Genomic DNA, 16,243 nt, shown 5'->3' with positions numbered 1-16,243 from the left:
AGATGACATCAATAGGCAGCCATTGTTTCATGTCGCTCATCTCCTTTATTGCATATAAAGGGAGGGAAGAAAATCCTTCTTGTGTCTTGAAACAGTTTTTCCAAAAGAAAATACCCCTCTAAAGTCACACACAAAAACATGCATTGTCCTACTGTCAACCATGCACGTCACAACAGCATATTTTAAGTTAAGAGGGTACATTTTAATGAGCATCTACAACAACTTTGGGGGCTGAGAGCAGGCTAAACAAGTTAGCAACAAAGACGTGTCAATTATAGAGCCTTTCAGTGTGAACATGTGAATTACAGATTACTAATAATGCGATTTGGAACACAAATGTATTAAGCGATGAAACCAATGTTAGACAGTATGTCTACTATATTATTATACTTTGTGACCAATTTATAACCTCAGTGAGGAATGGTGGTTTGTTTATACATTTACAGTTTGGACAGTTCTTTCCTTTAATCATCTTACTATGTGGTGTGTGTTATACTTGTTCATAGAATGCCCACAGAACAACTCAGTTTCTGTCTGTTTTAATGTTGTTTTATTATTACCACTGTAAAATAAGCAGCTTTGACTCTGGAAAAAAAAGTTGCAAGTGTTGGAATTTTCATAAAGAAAGTGAGAAACCCTAGTGAATTCACAAAAGAAGTCGTAGCAAAATGCAGCGGAACCTTGGTTAGCGTCATTAATCCATTCCAGAAGGTCGGAGTTGACCTGCGGTTCTTTTTTCCATGTAGTAGTAAACTAATAGGCAGTGTAATAATATATATTTTTTTGTAAATGTGCAACAGCCGTAAAACATGCTAACCAGGACGTATTCTAACCAAGGTTACACTGTATTTCTTATGGGGGAAAAAAAACTGCAAACTAAAATCAAGGAGCAGGACAAAGTATGTGTTCTACATGTGTTTGAGTCCTCCAACAAGCATCACTTCATGGTGTCTGTTCTCATGACGTCATGGCTACAGATGGTTTGATGGATGTGAGCTGTGAGAAGAGGAAGGAGAACTGGGCTTTACTGGGGAAAAACAGCTGTTGAGTAGGGAATGTTTATGAATGAAAACAGGAAGGTTGAGCAGTAAGATGGGGTGCAAGACAAACATCTGGACAAAATGTAAATATTGGGTCAGGAGGTTGTCACAACAGCTCTGTCTTGCACACATTAACATCGTATGTGTGTACTGCGGCATTCATACTGACATCACACACCGTATTGTGTTGTTTTCTATGGAACGTCCAAAGGTATATTTATCAACTGCAGCCAACAACATTTGTTTATTTAGCGACAATATTAACACGACTACAGTATAGTTAGAGGCATAGAGAGCTTTTGAGGTATATTAATACAATCCATGTATCTCCAGGCAGCTGTTGACAGCTGGATATCAGGAAATATGGTACACTCCAGATGGACGCCGCATGTCCTCCTCCCCTGTCAACATGGTAAGTGTCTGAGGCACTTTTAATGAGCTTAACTGCAACAGGGACGCGTAAAGAACCAGAGGATAGACATAAACATAAAAAAATATGACCCAGGAAGTGTTCCAGTGATGAGAATTCAGATGATTTTATTACACATGAATGAGCTCCATGTTGATAGCAGATTGTTTTGGCATTCTAGAATCACTGCTTGTACCACGGAGAGGTTTTGGGTGTTCCAGGTTCCAGCGTCGCTGTCAGCACATGTGCAGGACTCAGGTGAGAAACGCCCGCTTTCTAAGACGGCTGGAAACAAAGGTACTCAAGATGCAGTCATGGATGGCCATAACTGTGCCATTGTTTTATAATGGAAGAAAAAAACTGTCAACACAAACACTTACTCTTTACTCTTGTGATCACAAAATCATTTGTACAAAGTGTCAGTGCACCACTCTTGACTTCTTGAAATATTTTTTTTCAGTAGTTAGACAGTGACACATTTTAGGTAGAAGAGCACACAGATCCACATTGATGTGCTAACTTGGATGGACCCATTGATGGATCCTTCTTTGTTTCCACAGGGGACTCATTTCTCTAAACACAAGCGTCAGCTACCTCATTGAACCCGTTTCCACGGATACGCCTCAGCATGCTATTTTCCGAGCCGAAAGTGTCACTCTACCTCCAAGTAACTGCCTGCAGCACCAAAACAAGGAGCTGAAAAAGTTCCTCCATGGGATGACATCACCACAAAGGATAAGGGTGAGTGTTGTAACGAGTCGTAACACCAGAGATACCGCACATGAACATCACACCTGTCGTTTAAAGGAAAGAAGAGATGTGAGTCAGAATATGAAATATGTGGAGCTGTTGCTGGTGGCAGACAAGGCTGAGGTGAGCATGCTTACATGTTGTGTAATGGACATGGACTATGGACACAAGTCACTTACATTAGTGGTTGTCAACGCTTTTGAAGATTCATTTACAATTTTCAGTATTCATAGGAGGGATAAAAATATTTATTAACACAACGTCTCATGTGTTTGCTCCATTTCACACTGGCATAGAAACCGAAGAAATGTGTTTCTTTTCTTTGTTTATGCGCTGATTCACATCTTGTTTGTCATTTGTACAGTTGGGAGTTTCTTTTTCAATGTTAATTTGTTCACTGTTATGTGTATGAGTGTGTGTGTGTTGCTGTTAACCACATGTGGTTATTGTGGCTTTCAGTTTGACAAACATGGGAGCAGTCTCGAGAAGACCAAACTGAAATTACTGGAAGCTGCCAATTTAGTTGACAAGGTAAGATTTTATGTTGTCTAAAGTGTAAGTACCACTGGTTATTGTATTGACAGGTCACGTTATGGATTGATAAATGGGAGGGTGCGAGGAAACACAAAGGATAAATTACGGGAGTTTCAGATATGTCGTGTTCTACCTCAATAAACACAACACAGAGCAGTATAAACCTTGTGATTTAAACGCTTCAATCGTTTCAAGTCAGTCATCTGCAAGGAGAACGGTGGCGCCGTGACGGCTTATCCATAAATGTATCAGCAAACGTGTGGATTTCTGACCTTTTGGAAGAGGAACTTGAGAATCAAGACGACCAGGGCTCCAATGGTACAGTATTTATAGAACCTCAACTTCTCTTGGTAGGCTTGCCTGTGAAATGTGCAGGATGTGTGTGTTTAGGTCAGAAGTTCCCAAAATATACAACAAATTCTTTGTAATTGAGACCAATTTACTAATTGAACTGCAGTAAATTGACATTTTAAGACTTGGTGGGCTTTGCATTTGGTACCTGGACCTTCAATGAGGACTTAAGCAACTTAATCCGTTTCTTTATAAAACCACTATCATGTCGCAATTATGAGTTGTGCTCCTCGCTTTTGAGTGTACTTTGAGGATACTACACTTTTCAGGCTGCGTCCTTTTGTTGTTACTTTGTAATAGCTTACATATTTCCATTAGTGTCTGACGAGCCTATCCCAGCTGTCTTTGGGCTTCTTACTTCCACCCCAACTCCATCATGGTTCTTACCATTCCCAAAGCTCGTCTCTGTACAAAATCCTGTTGGATTTGGTTTTGGGCAGCTCAAAGGTAGAAGGCTGCGGGAACATGTCTTGGTAAAACTTTGCCAGCTTTGCTTTCACTTCCTTGGATGCGCTTACAGTGTGATCTATTCCATCATTGATGCAGATGAACTTTCTGTGGAAGTAAGTACAGAAGATATCTGAAGAGGGCTCAATGTAATGTTTTTTTTTCAGACTTACAAGAGTTCTTCTCACTTGGGATGGGTCAGAACATCTTTAAACTCACGACCGGCGTTGGCGATGTTGTTGGTAATATACTTGTAATGTGTGTCCTGCTGCCCCATGACTTGATATCTGCAGGACAGGTGAATTATTAGCAGCAGCATGGAGGTTTGCTTAACACGTTATTAGTGGAGGTCTCACTTGTACATCGTGCCTTTGTAAATGCGATCGGTGACAGGTTTACAGTTCAGGACTAGGCTTTTCGTGATGGGAGGCTGTCGAAGAAACCATAGAACCGTCATCCAAAATGTGCACAAAACTTGCTTCTTTTGCTTCGACATTGAAGCGTACACGGCTCACCATGTCTTCGTCATGGTCGGTCACCTGACAGGGTTTCACCTGAATAATACCAGTGACTTCTGATGGAAGTGTTTCACAGCAGGTGATCAACTCCTTCTTCAAATCTTCAAAGTTCTATCAGGAACCACAGAAAGAAACTGATGTCACAATCAACTGAATTGATTCTTGATCCAAGTTTGGAGGCCACACCAACCGCAGGATTGATCAGCTGCTTTTGGATTCCAGTGCCGAAATCTTGAAACTCACTATTGGACAGAATGCCAGAGTGATCTTTGTCAGCCGTGTCAAACGCCTCTGCAACGTCGACCTTGTGTACGACGTTCATCAGGAAGTAATAGTAGGAAAAGGACATCTGCATGTCATCGGAGTGACGTAATTTGTTGCTGGAGGTCCTCTCAAACTCTTTTGGGAATCTTCAAGAGGAAGAACGAGGCAGACTCAGCACTCAGCCCTTCGTTGGCCTTTGTCACAACTTGTTGGAACTCACGTGTCTTTTAGCTCTTGTATGATTGACTTGTCAAACAAATGGGGTGTGTGTGCAGGAGATTTTCGGCTTTTGATGCCAAACTTGCGGTTGTACAGCCTGTCAACGAAGCGTAGCGATTCGCTGAAACTGCTTAGCAGCTTCCGGCCAATGGCGGCACTATTGCTCTCAAACAATAGCACTCTCTGTAGATCTTCAGCATCTTCAGCTTTATCAGTACCAGACGCTTTCACGTTGGGGCCGCCTTTGTCCTCACTCTCATCCAACGACAAGATTGGTAGTTTTAGTGGAAGCGTTTGCTTTTGGTTGGTGGCCTCGGGCGTGTTGGCTTGAGGAAGCTCACCACCAATAGTTGTAGAGCCCCCCCATAAACCAACATTGCGTCTAGACCTCTGTTTTGCTATAAATAAAAGAACATATTTAAAAGTAAATGATACAAAAGTACAATGCCATTGTACATCTCTTTACCTTTGCAGTCTCCGCCATCCCAATCACAGGCAGCGTTATTGCAATTGGGATTACACTTCCCGTTCTCGATCAAGGTCCCTGGGCAGTTGCGGGCACAAGGGAGAACAGTCGTGGTGACATAAACCTGCGGAGAAATCGTAAAGCATTTATGTCGCTGAGCTGTTGAAATAATGTAATTGTGAATGAATGAATGTCTGTCCGTCAAGGTAAATCCATCCATTTTCTATACTGCTTATCCTCATTAGGATTGCAGGGCTATGCTGGAGCCTAAAGGATACAAGTATAATCTTTGGAAATATACCCTGGAGGAAAGTGTTATTTTGGGGATGCTCCTATGGCAAAGCGCGTTTCTATGAGGTTGTCTGATGATTGAGTTCTATTGTGATTACTTTCTGCACATCTGATGAGGTGTAGAAGTCATCCAACCAGATGTCTTTGCCAAGCATCATGTCGTCGTTTAGGTAAAGAAACTTCTGTGACAGTCCCGGAATGCGGTGGAGGTGGCTCTCGATGGCGCGTGAGCTGAAGGTGGGGAGGTGACTGTGGTTCAGAAAGATTTCCTGCAATTCACAAGAGATACCTGTTCCACAAATCATTCCCCGACATTTTGACTATGTGTGCCAGTGAGAGTGAGATTTTACCTTATGTGTGACAATTGAAAGTCTAGGATTGCTCAGGTCGAGCCAGAAAGGAATCTGTCCGTTAGTGACGACAAAGATGTGTCGCACCCAGGGAGCGAATTTCTCCACAGAGCGCAGAGAATGTCGGAGTGCATCATTGTCCTCGAAGCGATTGGCTGTGAGAAAATCTCTGGTCTCTTTTTTTGTAGGGACGGGCTGCATCTGCACAAACTGAGAACAAAAAAAAAATTATTGTCAAAGATGTACTGTGATCATTCCATAGTGATAGTTTGGAGTGGTGTAGAACCTTGACGATGGCACTCAGGTCCCAGAATAAGTACACAGGACTGATGACCAGCTCCTTCCCATCCAGTGTCATTTTCTCTTTTCCCTGTTTTGCCTCCTCAAGGAGATCAGTCAAGTTTTGTGAACTTCTGAAGTGGAGCAGAGCGATACGGGCCTCGCTGTACAACTCAAACTGAGAAACACATCAATGGTCTTACATCTTAAAATTGAACAGTTTAAACTTTTAGAATAGAAGTTTTAATAGAGTGGAATTATTGCCACAGAGTAAACTAACTGGACGAGCAGCTTTACCCCATTGATGTTGTTGGTGATGACGGCAGGTAATTTGTCTCGCAGCTCCTCTGATGTTTTAAAGGAGCCTACGAAGCCGGTCAGGTAGGCCACAGTCTGAATTTGGATTACATCCGGAGGATCTTTGTTTGTGGTCTGGAAAAAGCACGCATAAGATCATCATTCATTCATTTTATACCGCTTTTCCTCACGAGGGTCGCGGGGGTGCTGGAGCCTATCCCAGCTGTCTTCGGGCGTAAGGCGGGGTACACCCTAGACTGGTCGCCAGCCAATCACATATAGACAAACAACCATTCACACGCACATTCATACCTATGGACAATTTGGAGTCGCCAATTAACCTAGCATGTTTTTGGAATGTGGGAGGAAACCGGAGTACCCAGAGAAAACCCACGCATGCATGGGGAGAACATGCAAACTCCACACAGAGATGCCCGAGGGTGGGATTGAACCCTGGTCTCCTAGCTGTGAGGTCTGCGCGCTAACCCCTAGACCACCGTGCCGCCCATAAGATCATCAGTGAGGGCCAAAAAAAAAAAAAAAAAAGCATAAAACATAACTCACCAGGTAACACTTGGTAATGGAGAATGGCTTGTTTTGATTGAGCATGTCTGTCAGTGCCTTTTCAGCTGAAAGACAGTAACGTGATACAGTAAACTATTTGTTTTTGACAAGCCAAAAACCTCATATATGCAGTCGCAATTTGAAACAAGTTTAGCTCTTCACCGTCAATCTGTGAGTGGAAGATGACCACGGAGACGGCTTCAGATGTTTGGGATGATTTATTGAACTCCATCAGCGCCTTTGCGAGCGAGAGGGAGGGTGCGATTATGGACAACTCTTTCACATCGAACCTGGCCGGCAGGGCGGGATCGAGCACCAGCATGGGTGCTGAAATGCAGTTAGACAGCGGACATTGTGGCTTCTTTCTGGAAAACAAATGAACGAGACGTAAAAAGCTAATACTGCTGTTATTCATTGAAAAGCATCTTAACTCCTGGTTTCTTTTTTAGCGGAAAAACAACCACTTTATACTGTTTGTCTTGGTTAGGGTCATAGGTAGTAAGCTGGAGCCTATCCCAGCTGTCTTTGGGCGAGAGGCGGGGTACACAATCACAGGGCACATATAGACAAGCAACCATTAACACTCACATTCATACCTATGAACAATTTGTAGTCCTCAATTAACCTAGCATGGTTTTGGAATGTGGGAGGAAACCGGAGTGCCTGGGGGGAAACATTTACTCGCTTACTCACACTACAGTGTGGAACCTCAGTTAGCGTCCTCTTCATATGGTGCCCGTCTTGTTCTGTTGTTAATACGTACATTGCAGGAATCGAACAGTGTTCTTTATGTTTTTGTTTTTTTTATAATAAAACATCCTACGATGTCATCAGTGTCAAAAATATTAACACAGAGCATATTTGAATAGTTTTACAGGCATGAAACCATTCCAAATGCATATGAATGAAGGAAAGCGATAAATAAACATTACAAGGTCACTTTTACCTTCATTGAACATGTGACTGTTCCCAAAGACACAATGTGGCAGCGAGATCAACCACCACCACCTTCCTGTTTTCAACCAGGTCAAACATCACATCTTCAATGAAGTTAAATGTAACCTTAAATGTTTAGAAATTATTTTCTGCATCTACTGTGTAACTACAAAAATGTGTTAAAATTTCTGGCTTTCTGGAACGGATTCGTTGAATTTTTTTAATTGAACTTTTTCTTTCTGGAAAAATGGATTCGGTTAATGTGTCGGTTGGAGTCGGACCTTTTAGAATGAGCTTTATTTCCGCCTTGTTGATCGCCTCAGCGTGTGAAAGGAGTAATGCCGTGACTGAACACCAGGTATTTGTTCAGTTGTAGTTCCTTCCAAGCAATCAGTCAATAGCTGTCAATGGCCTACACCCACCTCTTAGCGTTTTCTTCCTCCGCCAGCTGCTGTTTGGCCACTAAAAGATTCCTCAGCAGGGTCTCGTCTGTACCGTTCACCCACGTGTACACCAGATCGATGGGCATTGGCGTACAGTTTCTGCAAGAGAAAAGAATAACATGAGCATCTCTCATGGGTTGGTTTGCATTAAACCAATGAACTTCAACAACGTATCTCAATGCATGTATGTTCAACTTCTTTATGTGGCTTGGCTTTTGATACAGAGAAATCCATAATGTCAGATGTTCATCATCTTTTTCTTTCGTTATTTTGCCCCTGAATGCCACGTAAGGAGTTTGGCACAGTGAAGGTGTTGCTCTGCAGTTTGAGCCTCACTCACCTGCTGTGGAACGATTTGCATTCCTTGGTGTTGTTGTCAATGTCAAATACCGTGTGGCGAGACTGATCCAGACTCTGCTTTTCCAATTTCTGTACGAATCAGAATAATTAGTGCTATATGACAACAAGTTTAAGATATTGTTCTATATTTTAATGACTTTACATTGTCAATTGGTAATGCACTCATCTCTAAATAAACACAGATAAATGATCATCTTATTTTGGAAGTACGGTACACCACAGAATGGAAGTTGGACTACTTCCATTTCTTTGGTTTTGAACAGGTGTGATACTACAAGTGTACACAGAGTACCAGAGTTCCAACGAGTTCAAAATATACATAGATTAGACGATTCTACGGTTCCTAGCTATGAAACTATCACAGCACAATGACATTATGACGTTTTCCGCAGTAAACTTACCTCTCCTATTTGGTGGATGGACACCACAAAAAGGACGAGGACCCCGCAGTATATGAGAGTTCTGGGTCGGTGAGACCGACGGGTGCAGGTCTGCCCCAGAAGCTGCTTGAGAACGAACTTGATGACGACCATGGTCCTGTCGCTATCCTGTACTGTAAGGACATATGTAAAAGTGCCTTGGATTTTTTTTATGAGCTCTTTATGAGCTGTCGTGGGAACCGGTTTTGTTAGCACACTTATCATGCCATTCATCAATCCATCATTGTTTTCTCTTCAAATTGTACTCACAAGCTGGCACGAAGCCCAGCTGACGTTGAGGCGGTGTATGCCCTGGAATGGTCGCCACCCAATCTCGATGGCACATATTGACAAATAACACACCTAACACACAATAACGTGCATGTTTTGGGGATGTGGAGAGGACCTAAAATCATAATGGTGTCCTGAAAAACTGGATTAATGTTTAATTGCAAGATCTCTGTAACAGGAAAAGTGAGTACAGCTCGCAAGTTGAACACACATGCCTTTTAAGTCAGAATCTTCATCATGAATTTCTAGTCCAAGTCGGTAAAAATGTAGCGATGTTTTGATCCAAGCTTGATATACAGTTGTCTGGTATCGTTCTCCTCTATCCATTCGTTGCGTCCCGTGTCCATATTGTCAGTCTGAGGATGAGTTTGAAACTAATGTCATGTACACAAGCAAACATTGACAACAAAAGATACTGTTATTACCAAAACTCTTGCTATCTGCTGTCGCTACGACTGCCAATCCAACGTACCATACACCTTACAACGGATTAGCGAACGTTAACATTGAATATGTCACTTTCTTTGCATGCTTTCATGGCTGCAATGCAATGCGAATGTTCCGTGTGTGATAAAGGGAGAATGAGGAAGTAATGTGTCATTGATGTGATGAGCAATGTGATGCGCCTTCTCTGTGTGAATAATACAAATGAGCACTGCTATTGGCATGTTAAGGTTGGCAGTAAAATTGGCAGTAAAAAAAACACAGTAATAAAGTGTCAGTCTGTGTACTTGCACAATATCACCTTCAAGCACTTGTTACGTCTTTTGATAGTGTCCATTTATGGCAATAATGCATGTTGATAACGCAACTATAACCATTTTAACACGTACTGTTATACTAGATAAGTGAAAAGATCGGTTTTCCCATACCGATTTTGCCCTACCAGGGCACAAACGTACATATTTTTGGACAAAAATAGCATTCGTTTGTAATGGGTTAGGTCTGTATTACATATTACCTGATACCGGGGTCGAACTGGTACTTTTGAAATGGTGCCTTGTGCTTAAAGAGTTGCCAAACTGATACTTAAAACAATTGAAAACGTTCAAATTGTCTAAAACAGGGGTCAGCAACCCGCGGCTCCAGAGCCGCATGTGGCTCTCCAGCCTCTTTGTTGCGGCTCCCTTTGCAATGCTTGAATATTTTTTAGCACCCGTGTGGTGAAAATGCACGTCTTTGTTATGAGTTTACAAAAATCCAACTTTGTGTGAGACCATGAATGCATCCTGACTGAGTTCTGACTGGTGACTGAATGAGCAGACAGGATGCTATCCAGTTCTCTCTGACAGGTTAACATGAAGGGAAATGAGTAATACTTTGAGTTATTTGAGTTATTAATTATTATTAATGAGTTATTTGACGATTCTAAAAAATAAATTAGAGCTCATTTAAAAACAAAAGTTTATCTCCAGTACTAGCAAGAGTACTCCAACTCGTCTTTTTTTTTCCCTCCAATGTTGTTTTAAACACACAACGTTTTGCGGCTCCAGGCTATTTTTCTTTAGTGGGCAAGTGGGTGAAATGGCTCTTTTCATAGTAAAGGTTGCCGACCCCTGGTCTAAAATAAACACCTATAGGTATCAAAAGATGCGCCGGTCCAAATAAAAGTTCCTCATCAAACCTTAAACTACCTCGCCAAATAGGGATCCCTGCTATGTTATATGTTATATGTACTTCTCCTGTTAATACTTCTGTATACATTCTACATACACACAGTACTACAAGGCTTTGAGCATCCGTGTGGCATTGATTGGTCTGGAGGTGTGGACCAGCCAGGACATGATCGCGGTGTCCAACAATCCTCACAGCACGCTTGCGGCGTTCCTGTCCTGGAGACGCAAACATCTCAACGTGCTCCCTAACGACAACGCTCAGCTCATCACGTCAGTATTTCACCTCGTTTGTCTGAGATGACGACTTTCATTCTGGTTGTTGAATCTAATAAACACTCGACGTCTCCAGGGGACGGTCATTCCAGGGTGCGACCATCGGACTGGCGCCTATCAGAGCCATGTGCTCCGAATATCAATCTGGTGGAGTAAACACAGTAAGCGTCAGATTTAAAAGTTGACATACTGTTTTGAAGTAGATATGAGGAAAAGTGTTATTCTGCACCCGTGATTGTGGAAAAAGGACCACTCGGAGTCAGCTGTTGGCGTCGCTGCCACCATGGCGCATGAGATGGGCCATAACTTTGGAATGAGTCACGACAGCGTTGGATGCTGCCAGGCCAGAGATGAGGACGGTGGTTGCATCATGGCAGCTGCGACTGGGTATTTTTTTTTTTTAGGACTTTTAACTTAAAGTTGGGTATTTTAGAGGTCTGAAAGTACACTACAGTAAATCATACTACTATAACTAGACATTCACTTTCTTTTCTGATTTTGGATCAACATTTGCACAACATCAACATTTTATTTCTAAGTGCCCCCGCCCCCACTTTATCTCATAGACACCCTTTTCCACGCGTGTTTAACGCTTGCAACATGCGGGAGCTGAAGAGCTACCTGAGCTCCGGAGGGGGCAAGTGTCTCTTCAATGTACCAAACACCAGATCCATGTATGGGGGGCAGCGTTGCGGCAACGGCTACCTGGAGGATGGCGAGGAATGTGACTGCGGCGAGGAAGAGGTCAGTTTCTATCTGTAGTATTCGTACGTACGAAGACTTGAACTCACCAGATGACTGTCTCCACAGGAGTGTACCAGCCCCTGCTGTAACGCAAACAATTGCACGTTAAAATCCGGAGCTGAGTGCGCCCACGGTGTCTGTTGCCATAACTGCAAGGTTGCATAATATAACAGTTTGACAGTCACATGAGTGATGTTTTTGGTCATCTAATATAAAGTTAATGTCGCACTGTGAAGCTGAAGAGTCCCGGGGTGCTGTGTCGGGCCCCATCGGGCCAGTGTGACCTGCCGGAGTACTGTGACGGAAAGGCGGAGACTTGTCCTGCTAACTTTTATTTGGTGGATGGGACATCGTGTGCAGACGGGAAGGCTTACTGCTACACGGGGATGTGCCTCACACTGGAGCAACAGTGCCGCTCGCTATGGGGACGAGGTGGGTATCCCGCATTGTGGATTAATATCTTATTAATAGCTCATAGCTTTTCAGATGCAGCTGCATCTATGATCCAGAAGCAGGGCAGCTCATCAGCATCAACCCATTTTCCAGCCTGTAGTGATCCCTGTTTGTAGTGTATTGTCTTCAGTAGTACTAATACTTATTGTGTGTTCCGCGTAGATGGCCGCCCAGCTCCTGATGTGTGTTTTAAGAAGGTTAACGAAGCAGGGGACATGTACGGGAACTGTGGCAAAGATCTCGTGGGGAAATACAGGAGCTGCAAAGAAAGGTGAGTTTTGTTTATTATTTTCATTTTGCATAAAAAACAGAATCAGAATGCCCTTTATTGTCATTTTACAGATAGTAGAATGAAATTGGGACTGCATGGTGGATGAGTGGTTAGCGTGCAGGCCTCACAGCTAGGAGACCCAAGTTCAATTCCACCCTCGGCCATCTCTGTGTGGAGTTTGCACGTTCTCCCCGTGCATGTGTGGGTTTTCACCGTGTACTCCGGAGAAACATGCTAGGTTAATTGGCGACTCCAAATAGGTATGAATTTGAGTGTGAATGGTTGTTTGTCTATATGTGCCCTGTGATTGGCTGGCCACCAGTCCAGGGTGTACCCCACCTCTCGCCCGAAGACAGCTGGGATAGGCTCCAGTACCCCCGCGACCCTCGTGAGGAAAAGCGGTAGAAAATGAATGAATTAATGAATTTGAGTGTGAATGGTTGTTTGTCTATATGTGCCCTGTGATTGGCCGAGGGTGGAATTGAACTTTCCTAGATGTGAGGCCGGAGCCGAACCATTCATTCATTTTCTACCGCTTTTCCTCACGAGGGTCGCGGGGGGTGCTGGAGCCTATGCCAGCTGTCTTCGGGCGAGAGGCGGGGTACACCCTGGACTGGTCGCCAGCCAATCACAGGGCACATATAGACAAACAACCATTCACACTCACATTCATACCTATGGACAATTTGGAGTCGCTAATTAACCTAGCATGTTTTTGGAATGTGGGAGGAAACTGGAGAACATGCAAACTCCACACAGAGATTTGCAGAGGGTGGAATTGAACGCTGGTCTCCTAGCTGTGAGGTCTGCGCGCTAACCACTCGACCGCCGTGCCGCCCCGGAGCAGAACCAATGTTGTCAAATTGTGTTTAGCACATAAGTGTGTAGTACTTTTATCCCAAAGTGAATGGACTAATAAATGATGTATTTTCCTTGTTTGTACCAGAGATGCTAAATGCGGGAAGATCCAGTGTTTATCTTCAGCATCCAAGCCAATAGAGAGCAACGCGGTACGCATCGAGACCACAGTGACTGTGGGCAACAATAGGGTGCAGTGTATGGGGACACATGTCTACAAACCTGGGCATATTGATGAGGAGGCGCAGGGAGACACTCTGGACCCAGGCCTCGTCATGACGGGCACGAAATGCGGCGATGACTCGGTGAGACTTGACTGAATCTGCACATTCATTATTGGGTTTTTCATAACATATAATGTTTTTTTTCCCGCTTTCAATAGATTTGCTTCAATGGCGAATGTCGCAATGCATCTTTCCTCGGGGCTGATGACTGCCATGCCAAATGCAATGAGCATGGGGTGAGTTTATACTTGATGAGGACGTGCGTATGCACGTTATTACACTCTACTTTCCTCCTCTTTCACTAGCTGTGTAACAACAACCACAACTGCCACTGTGAGAACGGCTGGGCTCCTCCTTTGTGCATCCAGAGTGGGTCTGGTGGTAGTGTGGACAGTGGACCTGTCATCAATCACAGTGAGGCAACTTCCTGTTATGTATGAACTATTTTATTGTACTCATGTACTCATACGCTATATTCCAACAGGCAACCTCCTTCCCGCGCTGCTGGTTCTTCCTCTGGTTCTTTTTGTTCTGTTGGCGGTTGGACTGTGGTGCTGCTATAAACGTAAACTCCAGTCACTGAAAAGTCCAGCTCCACTACCTATACCAAGGTACGTAGTCCTGCATCTGTCCTCCACTGCAGCAAGCATCACTAAATGAGTTTGCATTAATCATCCGTGTGTTTCGGTTTAAAGTCGTACGGTGCCAGTTGAAGCCAAACCTCTGCACGCTGACGCTCATGGGAACGGTCACGCCAACCCCACATTCTTGCTAAAGAAGCAAGACTCACACCAACAGGTACAGAAATGACACATTACAGTCAAATCTCAATATGTGAGATTAAGTTTTTGGCCTGCTTTTGTACATTATTGTATGTATAAAACTATTCCATTTGCCCTGAAATGTATCGTTCTGGAAAATCCAGTGCCCAAAAAAGGCAGCTGACTCACCGTCTTTGCATTTTTTCATTGTGTCCATTGAAGAACCTGCCAAAGTTAGTTGCGCGTGCCAGCAATTTGATAAAAAGGTGATAAAAAGGTGAGGAATGCGATATTGACAGACGGGTTGCTGGATTGTCGGCATCAGATAAAAAAACTGTCAATGTACCTATCGGTATACATTCCTACTGGCTGGCCTCTTCCTTAAAGATAAGGCAAGAAGCACCGCCATCAAGGGGAAGCTTGGAGTACAATCACAGATGAAGTAGCTCAGGTGAGATACCTCTCTAGAGAGGCGTTCAAGGCGCATCTGGCCGGTAGGAAGACTATGTCTCTCAACTGGCTGGTGAATGCCTTAGATCCACCGGAAAAGCTGGACGAAGTAGCTAGGGAGGGGGGAAGTATGACTTTCCCTGCTTAGGCTGCACATTTCTGTATTAGTGACTGACTTGACTATTAGCAAAAAATTATAAGAAACCCTCAATTAACATAAAAATGGGGTAATATCAGTACCAATCACTTGTTTCTTCTACAAGGGCAAGTCCTCTCCTCATCCGAGACAGGCCAAACAAGCCATCATACGTCCAGCAGTGAAACCACCACCTGTACCAATCCATAAACACCACCAAGGGCGAAAACAAGCACCTTCGCCACCCTCAGGACCCCCACCTTTGCCTTCTGATCCCCGACCAGAACCACCTAGCAGACCTCCGCCCCCTTGTCCTGTCAGTGGTACCTCATCAGTGGTAAATATGAGTATGTCAACATTTATATGAAGTCTTTAGCAAACTTTGTGACTGATTGTTGTGACTTTTTTAGCAAGCAAAAGGCCAAATAGTCACCACTCATTCATTGCTGAAGGGAAAGGCAGCTTTGGCGCCATCTGCTGGACATAAAAATGCAAACAGGTGAGTTAGACAAATGACAACCAGTATGAATGTGTCAATCAAGGCAGAATTTGGATACAACACATCTGACGACTTATTATTTCACCTAATCTAGATCTTGAATCTCAGGGAGAAATTGGGGACCAATTCCATCACTTCCAAAAAAATGACATGACACTCTGGACCTGTGGACTGCATTTTATTTGCATGGTGACTCCGGCGGAAAGAAATGTGAATTATTTGAGGTGAATGTCAGCTGTGATGAAACATTATGTGGAATATTTATTCCAAAGAAAAATGAATGTTTACATGATCTAATAAACACGGTGCCTCTGAAAGAGCACCGGCTGTGAATGAATATCTTATATTAAGAAAATATGCCAGTGCTGAAGTTCTTCTTATGCTTCTTATTTGTGGGTAATGTTGGGATTTGAACTGTTCCTGATAGGAATAGATGGCAGAAGCGTAGCAAATGTCTTTTTTTAATATGTTGTTTTTTTTTTATTTACTGCAAAAATGATATGAAAATAAATACACTGTTCATATTAGCAACATTTTCATATCTGTTTAGGAACAACAGATGCATGTTCCTTTGAATAATGATAATAAGCATTGCAACAGGGAAGCTTGTCATAATGAAGGTACCCTAATTGGTGTTAGAAGTTGTATAGAAACACAGCTGCCATATTGAAGATCTATGCAAACTCAGGCTTTGTAATTTCATCTCATTTCCAACTGGAAGTCAATAAAA

At 43.2% G+C, this 16,243-nt stretch overlaps 2 protein-coding genes across 7 annotated transcripts in view; one reads left to right on the top strand and one right to left on the bottom strand.

Annotated features, from left to right (window-relative positions):
* Positions 1–16,243, top strand: part of adam19b (ADAM metallopeptidase domain 19b) — a 26,881-nt gene extending 10,638 nt beyond the window's left edge. Inside the window, exons 6-25 of one of the 2 annotated variants that reach the window (XM_058063925.1) lie at positions 1,374–1,452; positions 1,631–1,707; positions 2,010–2,190; positions 2,257–2,322; positions 2,659–2,730; positions 10,948–11,114; positions 11,194–11,278; positions 11,365–11,504; positions 11,684–11,861; positions 11,928–12,017; positions 12,098–12,293; positions 12,477–12,585; positions 13,532–13,748; positions 13,826–13,903; positions 13,973–14,081; positions 14,152–14,278; positions 14,363–14,465; positions 15,142–15,351; positions 15,425–15,513; positions 15,608–16,243. In XM_058063925.1, the coding sequence (XP_057919908.1) occupies positions 1,374–1,452; positions 1,631–1,707; positions 2,010–2,190; positions 2,257–2,322; positions 2,659–2,730; positions 10,948–11,114; positions 11,194–11,278; positions 11,365–11,504; positions 11,684–11,861; positions 11,928–12,017; positions 12,098–12,293; positions 12,477–12,585; positions 13,532–13,748; positions 13,826–13,903; positions 13,973–14,081; positions 14,152–14,278; positions 14,363–14,465; positions 15,142–15,351; positions 15,425–15,513; positions 15,608–15,614 (2,380 nt within the window). In that variant the 3' untranslated portion in view covers positions 15,615–16,243. Of the gene's footprint in view, positions 1–1,373; positions 1,453–1,630; positions 1,708–2,009; positions 2,323–2,658; positions 2,731–10,947; positions 11,115–11,193; positions 11,279–11,364; positions 11,505–11,683; positions 11,862–11,927; positions 12,018–12,097; positions 12,294–12,476; positions 12,586–13,531; positions 13,749–13,825; positions 13,904–13,972; positions 14,082–14,151; positions 14,279–14,362; positions 14,466–15,141; positions 15,352–15,424; positions 15,514–15,607 lie in introns of both variants that reach the window. The other variant, XM_058063924.1, reaches the window with a different exon arrangement.
* LOC131110641 (N-acetylglucosamine-1-phosphotransferase subunits alpha/beta-like) lies at positions 1,552–9,401 on the bottom strand. Of its 5 annotated transcripts, XR_009120934.1 has the most exons (19): positions 8,920–9,400; positions 8,499–8,587; positions 8,138–8,257; positions 6,942–7,144; positions 6,780–6,844; positions 6,216–6,350; positions 5,926–6,096; positions 5,640–5,849; positions 5,388–5,558; positions 4,999–5,122; positions 4,534–4,930; positions 4,240–4,459; positions 4,047–4,160; positions 3,888–3,961; positions 3,720–3,818; positions 3,472–3,639; positions 3,006–3,093; positions 2,111–2,243; positions 1,552–1,734 (listed from the first exon to the last, which is right to left on the bottom strand). XR_009120934.1 is itself a non-coding variant. In XM_058063922.1 (18 exons), the coding sequence occupies exons 1-18, from the start codon at positions 9,169–9,171 to the stop codon at positions 1,726–1,728; spliced, it is 2,709 nt and encodes a 902-aa protein (XP_057919905.1). In that variant the 5' UTR covers positions 9,172–9,401; the 3' UTR covers positions 1,552–1,725. The 5 variants fall into 5 exon arrangements, 3 of the variants coding, with proteins under 3 accessions (XP_057919905.1, XP_057919906.1, XP_057919904.1); XR_009120933.1 differs by having other exon boundaries at positions 2,111–3,093; positions 8,920–9,401; XM_058063922.1 differs by lacking the exon at positions 2,111–2,243 and having other exon boundaries at positions 8,920–9,401.

The sequence above is a fragment of the Doryrhamphus excisus genome, chromosome 23 (genome assembly GCF_030265055.1).
Source record: "Doryrhamphus excisus isolate RoL2022-K1 chromosome 23, RoL_Dexc_1.0, whole genome shotgun sequence".
Classification (NCBI taxonomy): Eukaryota; Metazoa; Chordata; class Actinopteri; order Syngnathiformes; family Syngnathidae; genus Doryrhamphus; species Doryrhamphus excisus.
This window is presented reverse-complemented; position numbering and strand designations above follow the sequence as displayed.

Bases quoted from the DNA above. Each gene is read 5' to 3' on its own strand.
- LOC131110641 (XM_058063921.1), bottom strand. From the start codon at position 9,171: ATGAATGGCATGATAAGTGTGCTAACAAAACCGGTTCCCACGACAGCT. The intron at 4,161-4,239 runs GTTGGTGTGGCC...GGTTCCTGATAG, and splicing joins AGCAGCTGATCAATCCTGCG to AACTTTGAAGATTTGAAGAA. The intron at 3,962-4,046 runs GTGAGCCGTGTA...TTTCTTCGACAG, and splicing joins CCGACCATGACGAAGACATG to CCTCCCATCACGAAAAGCCT.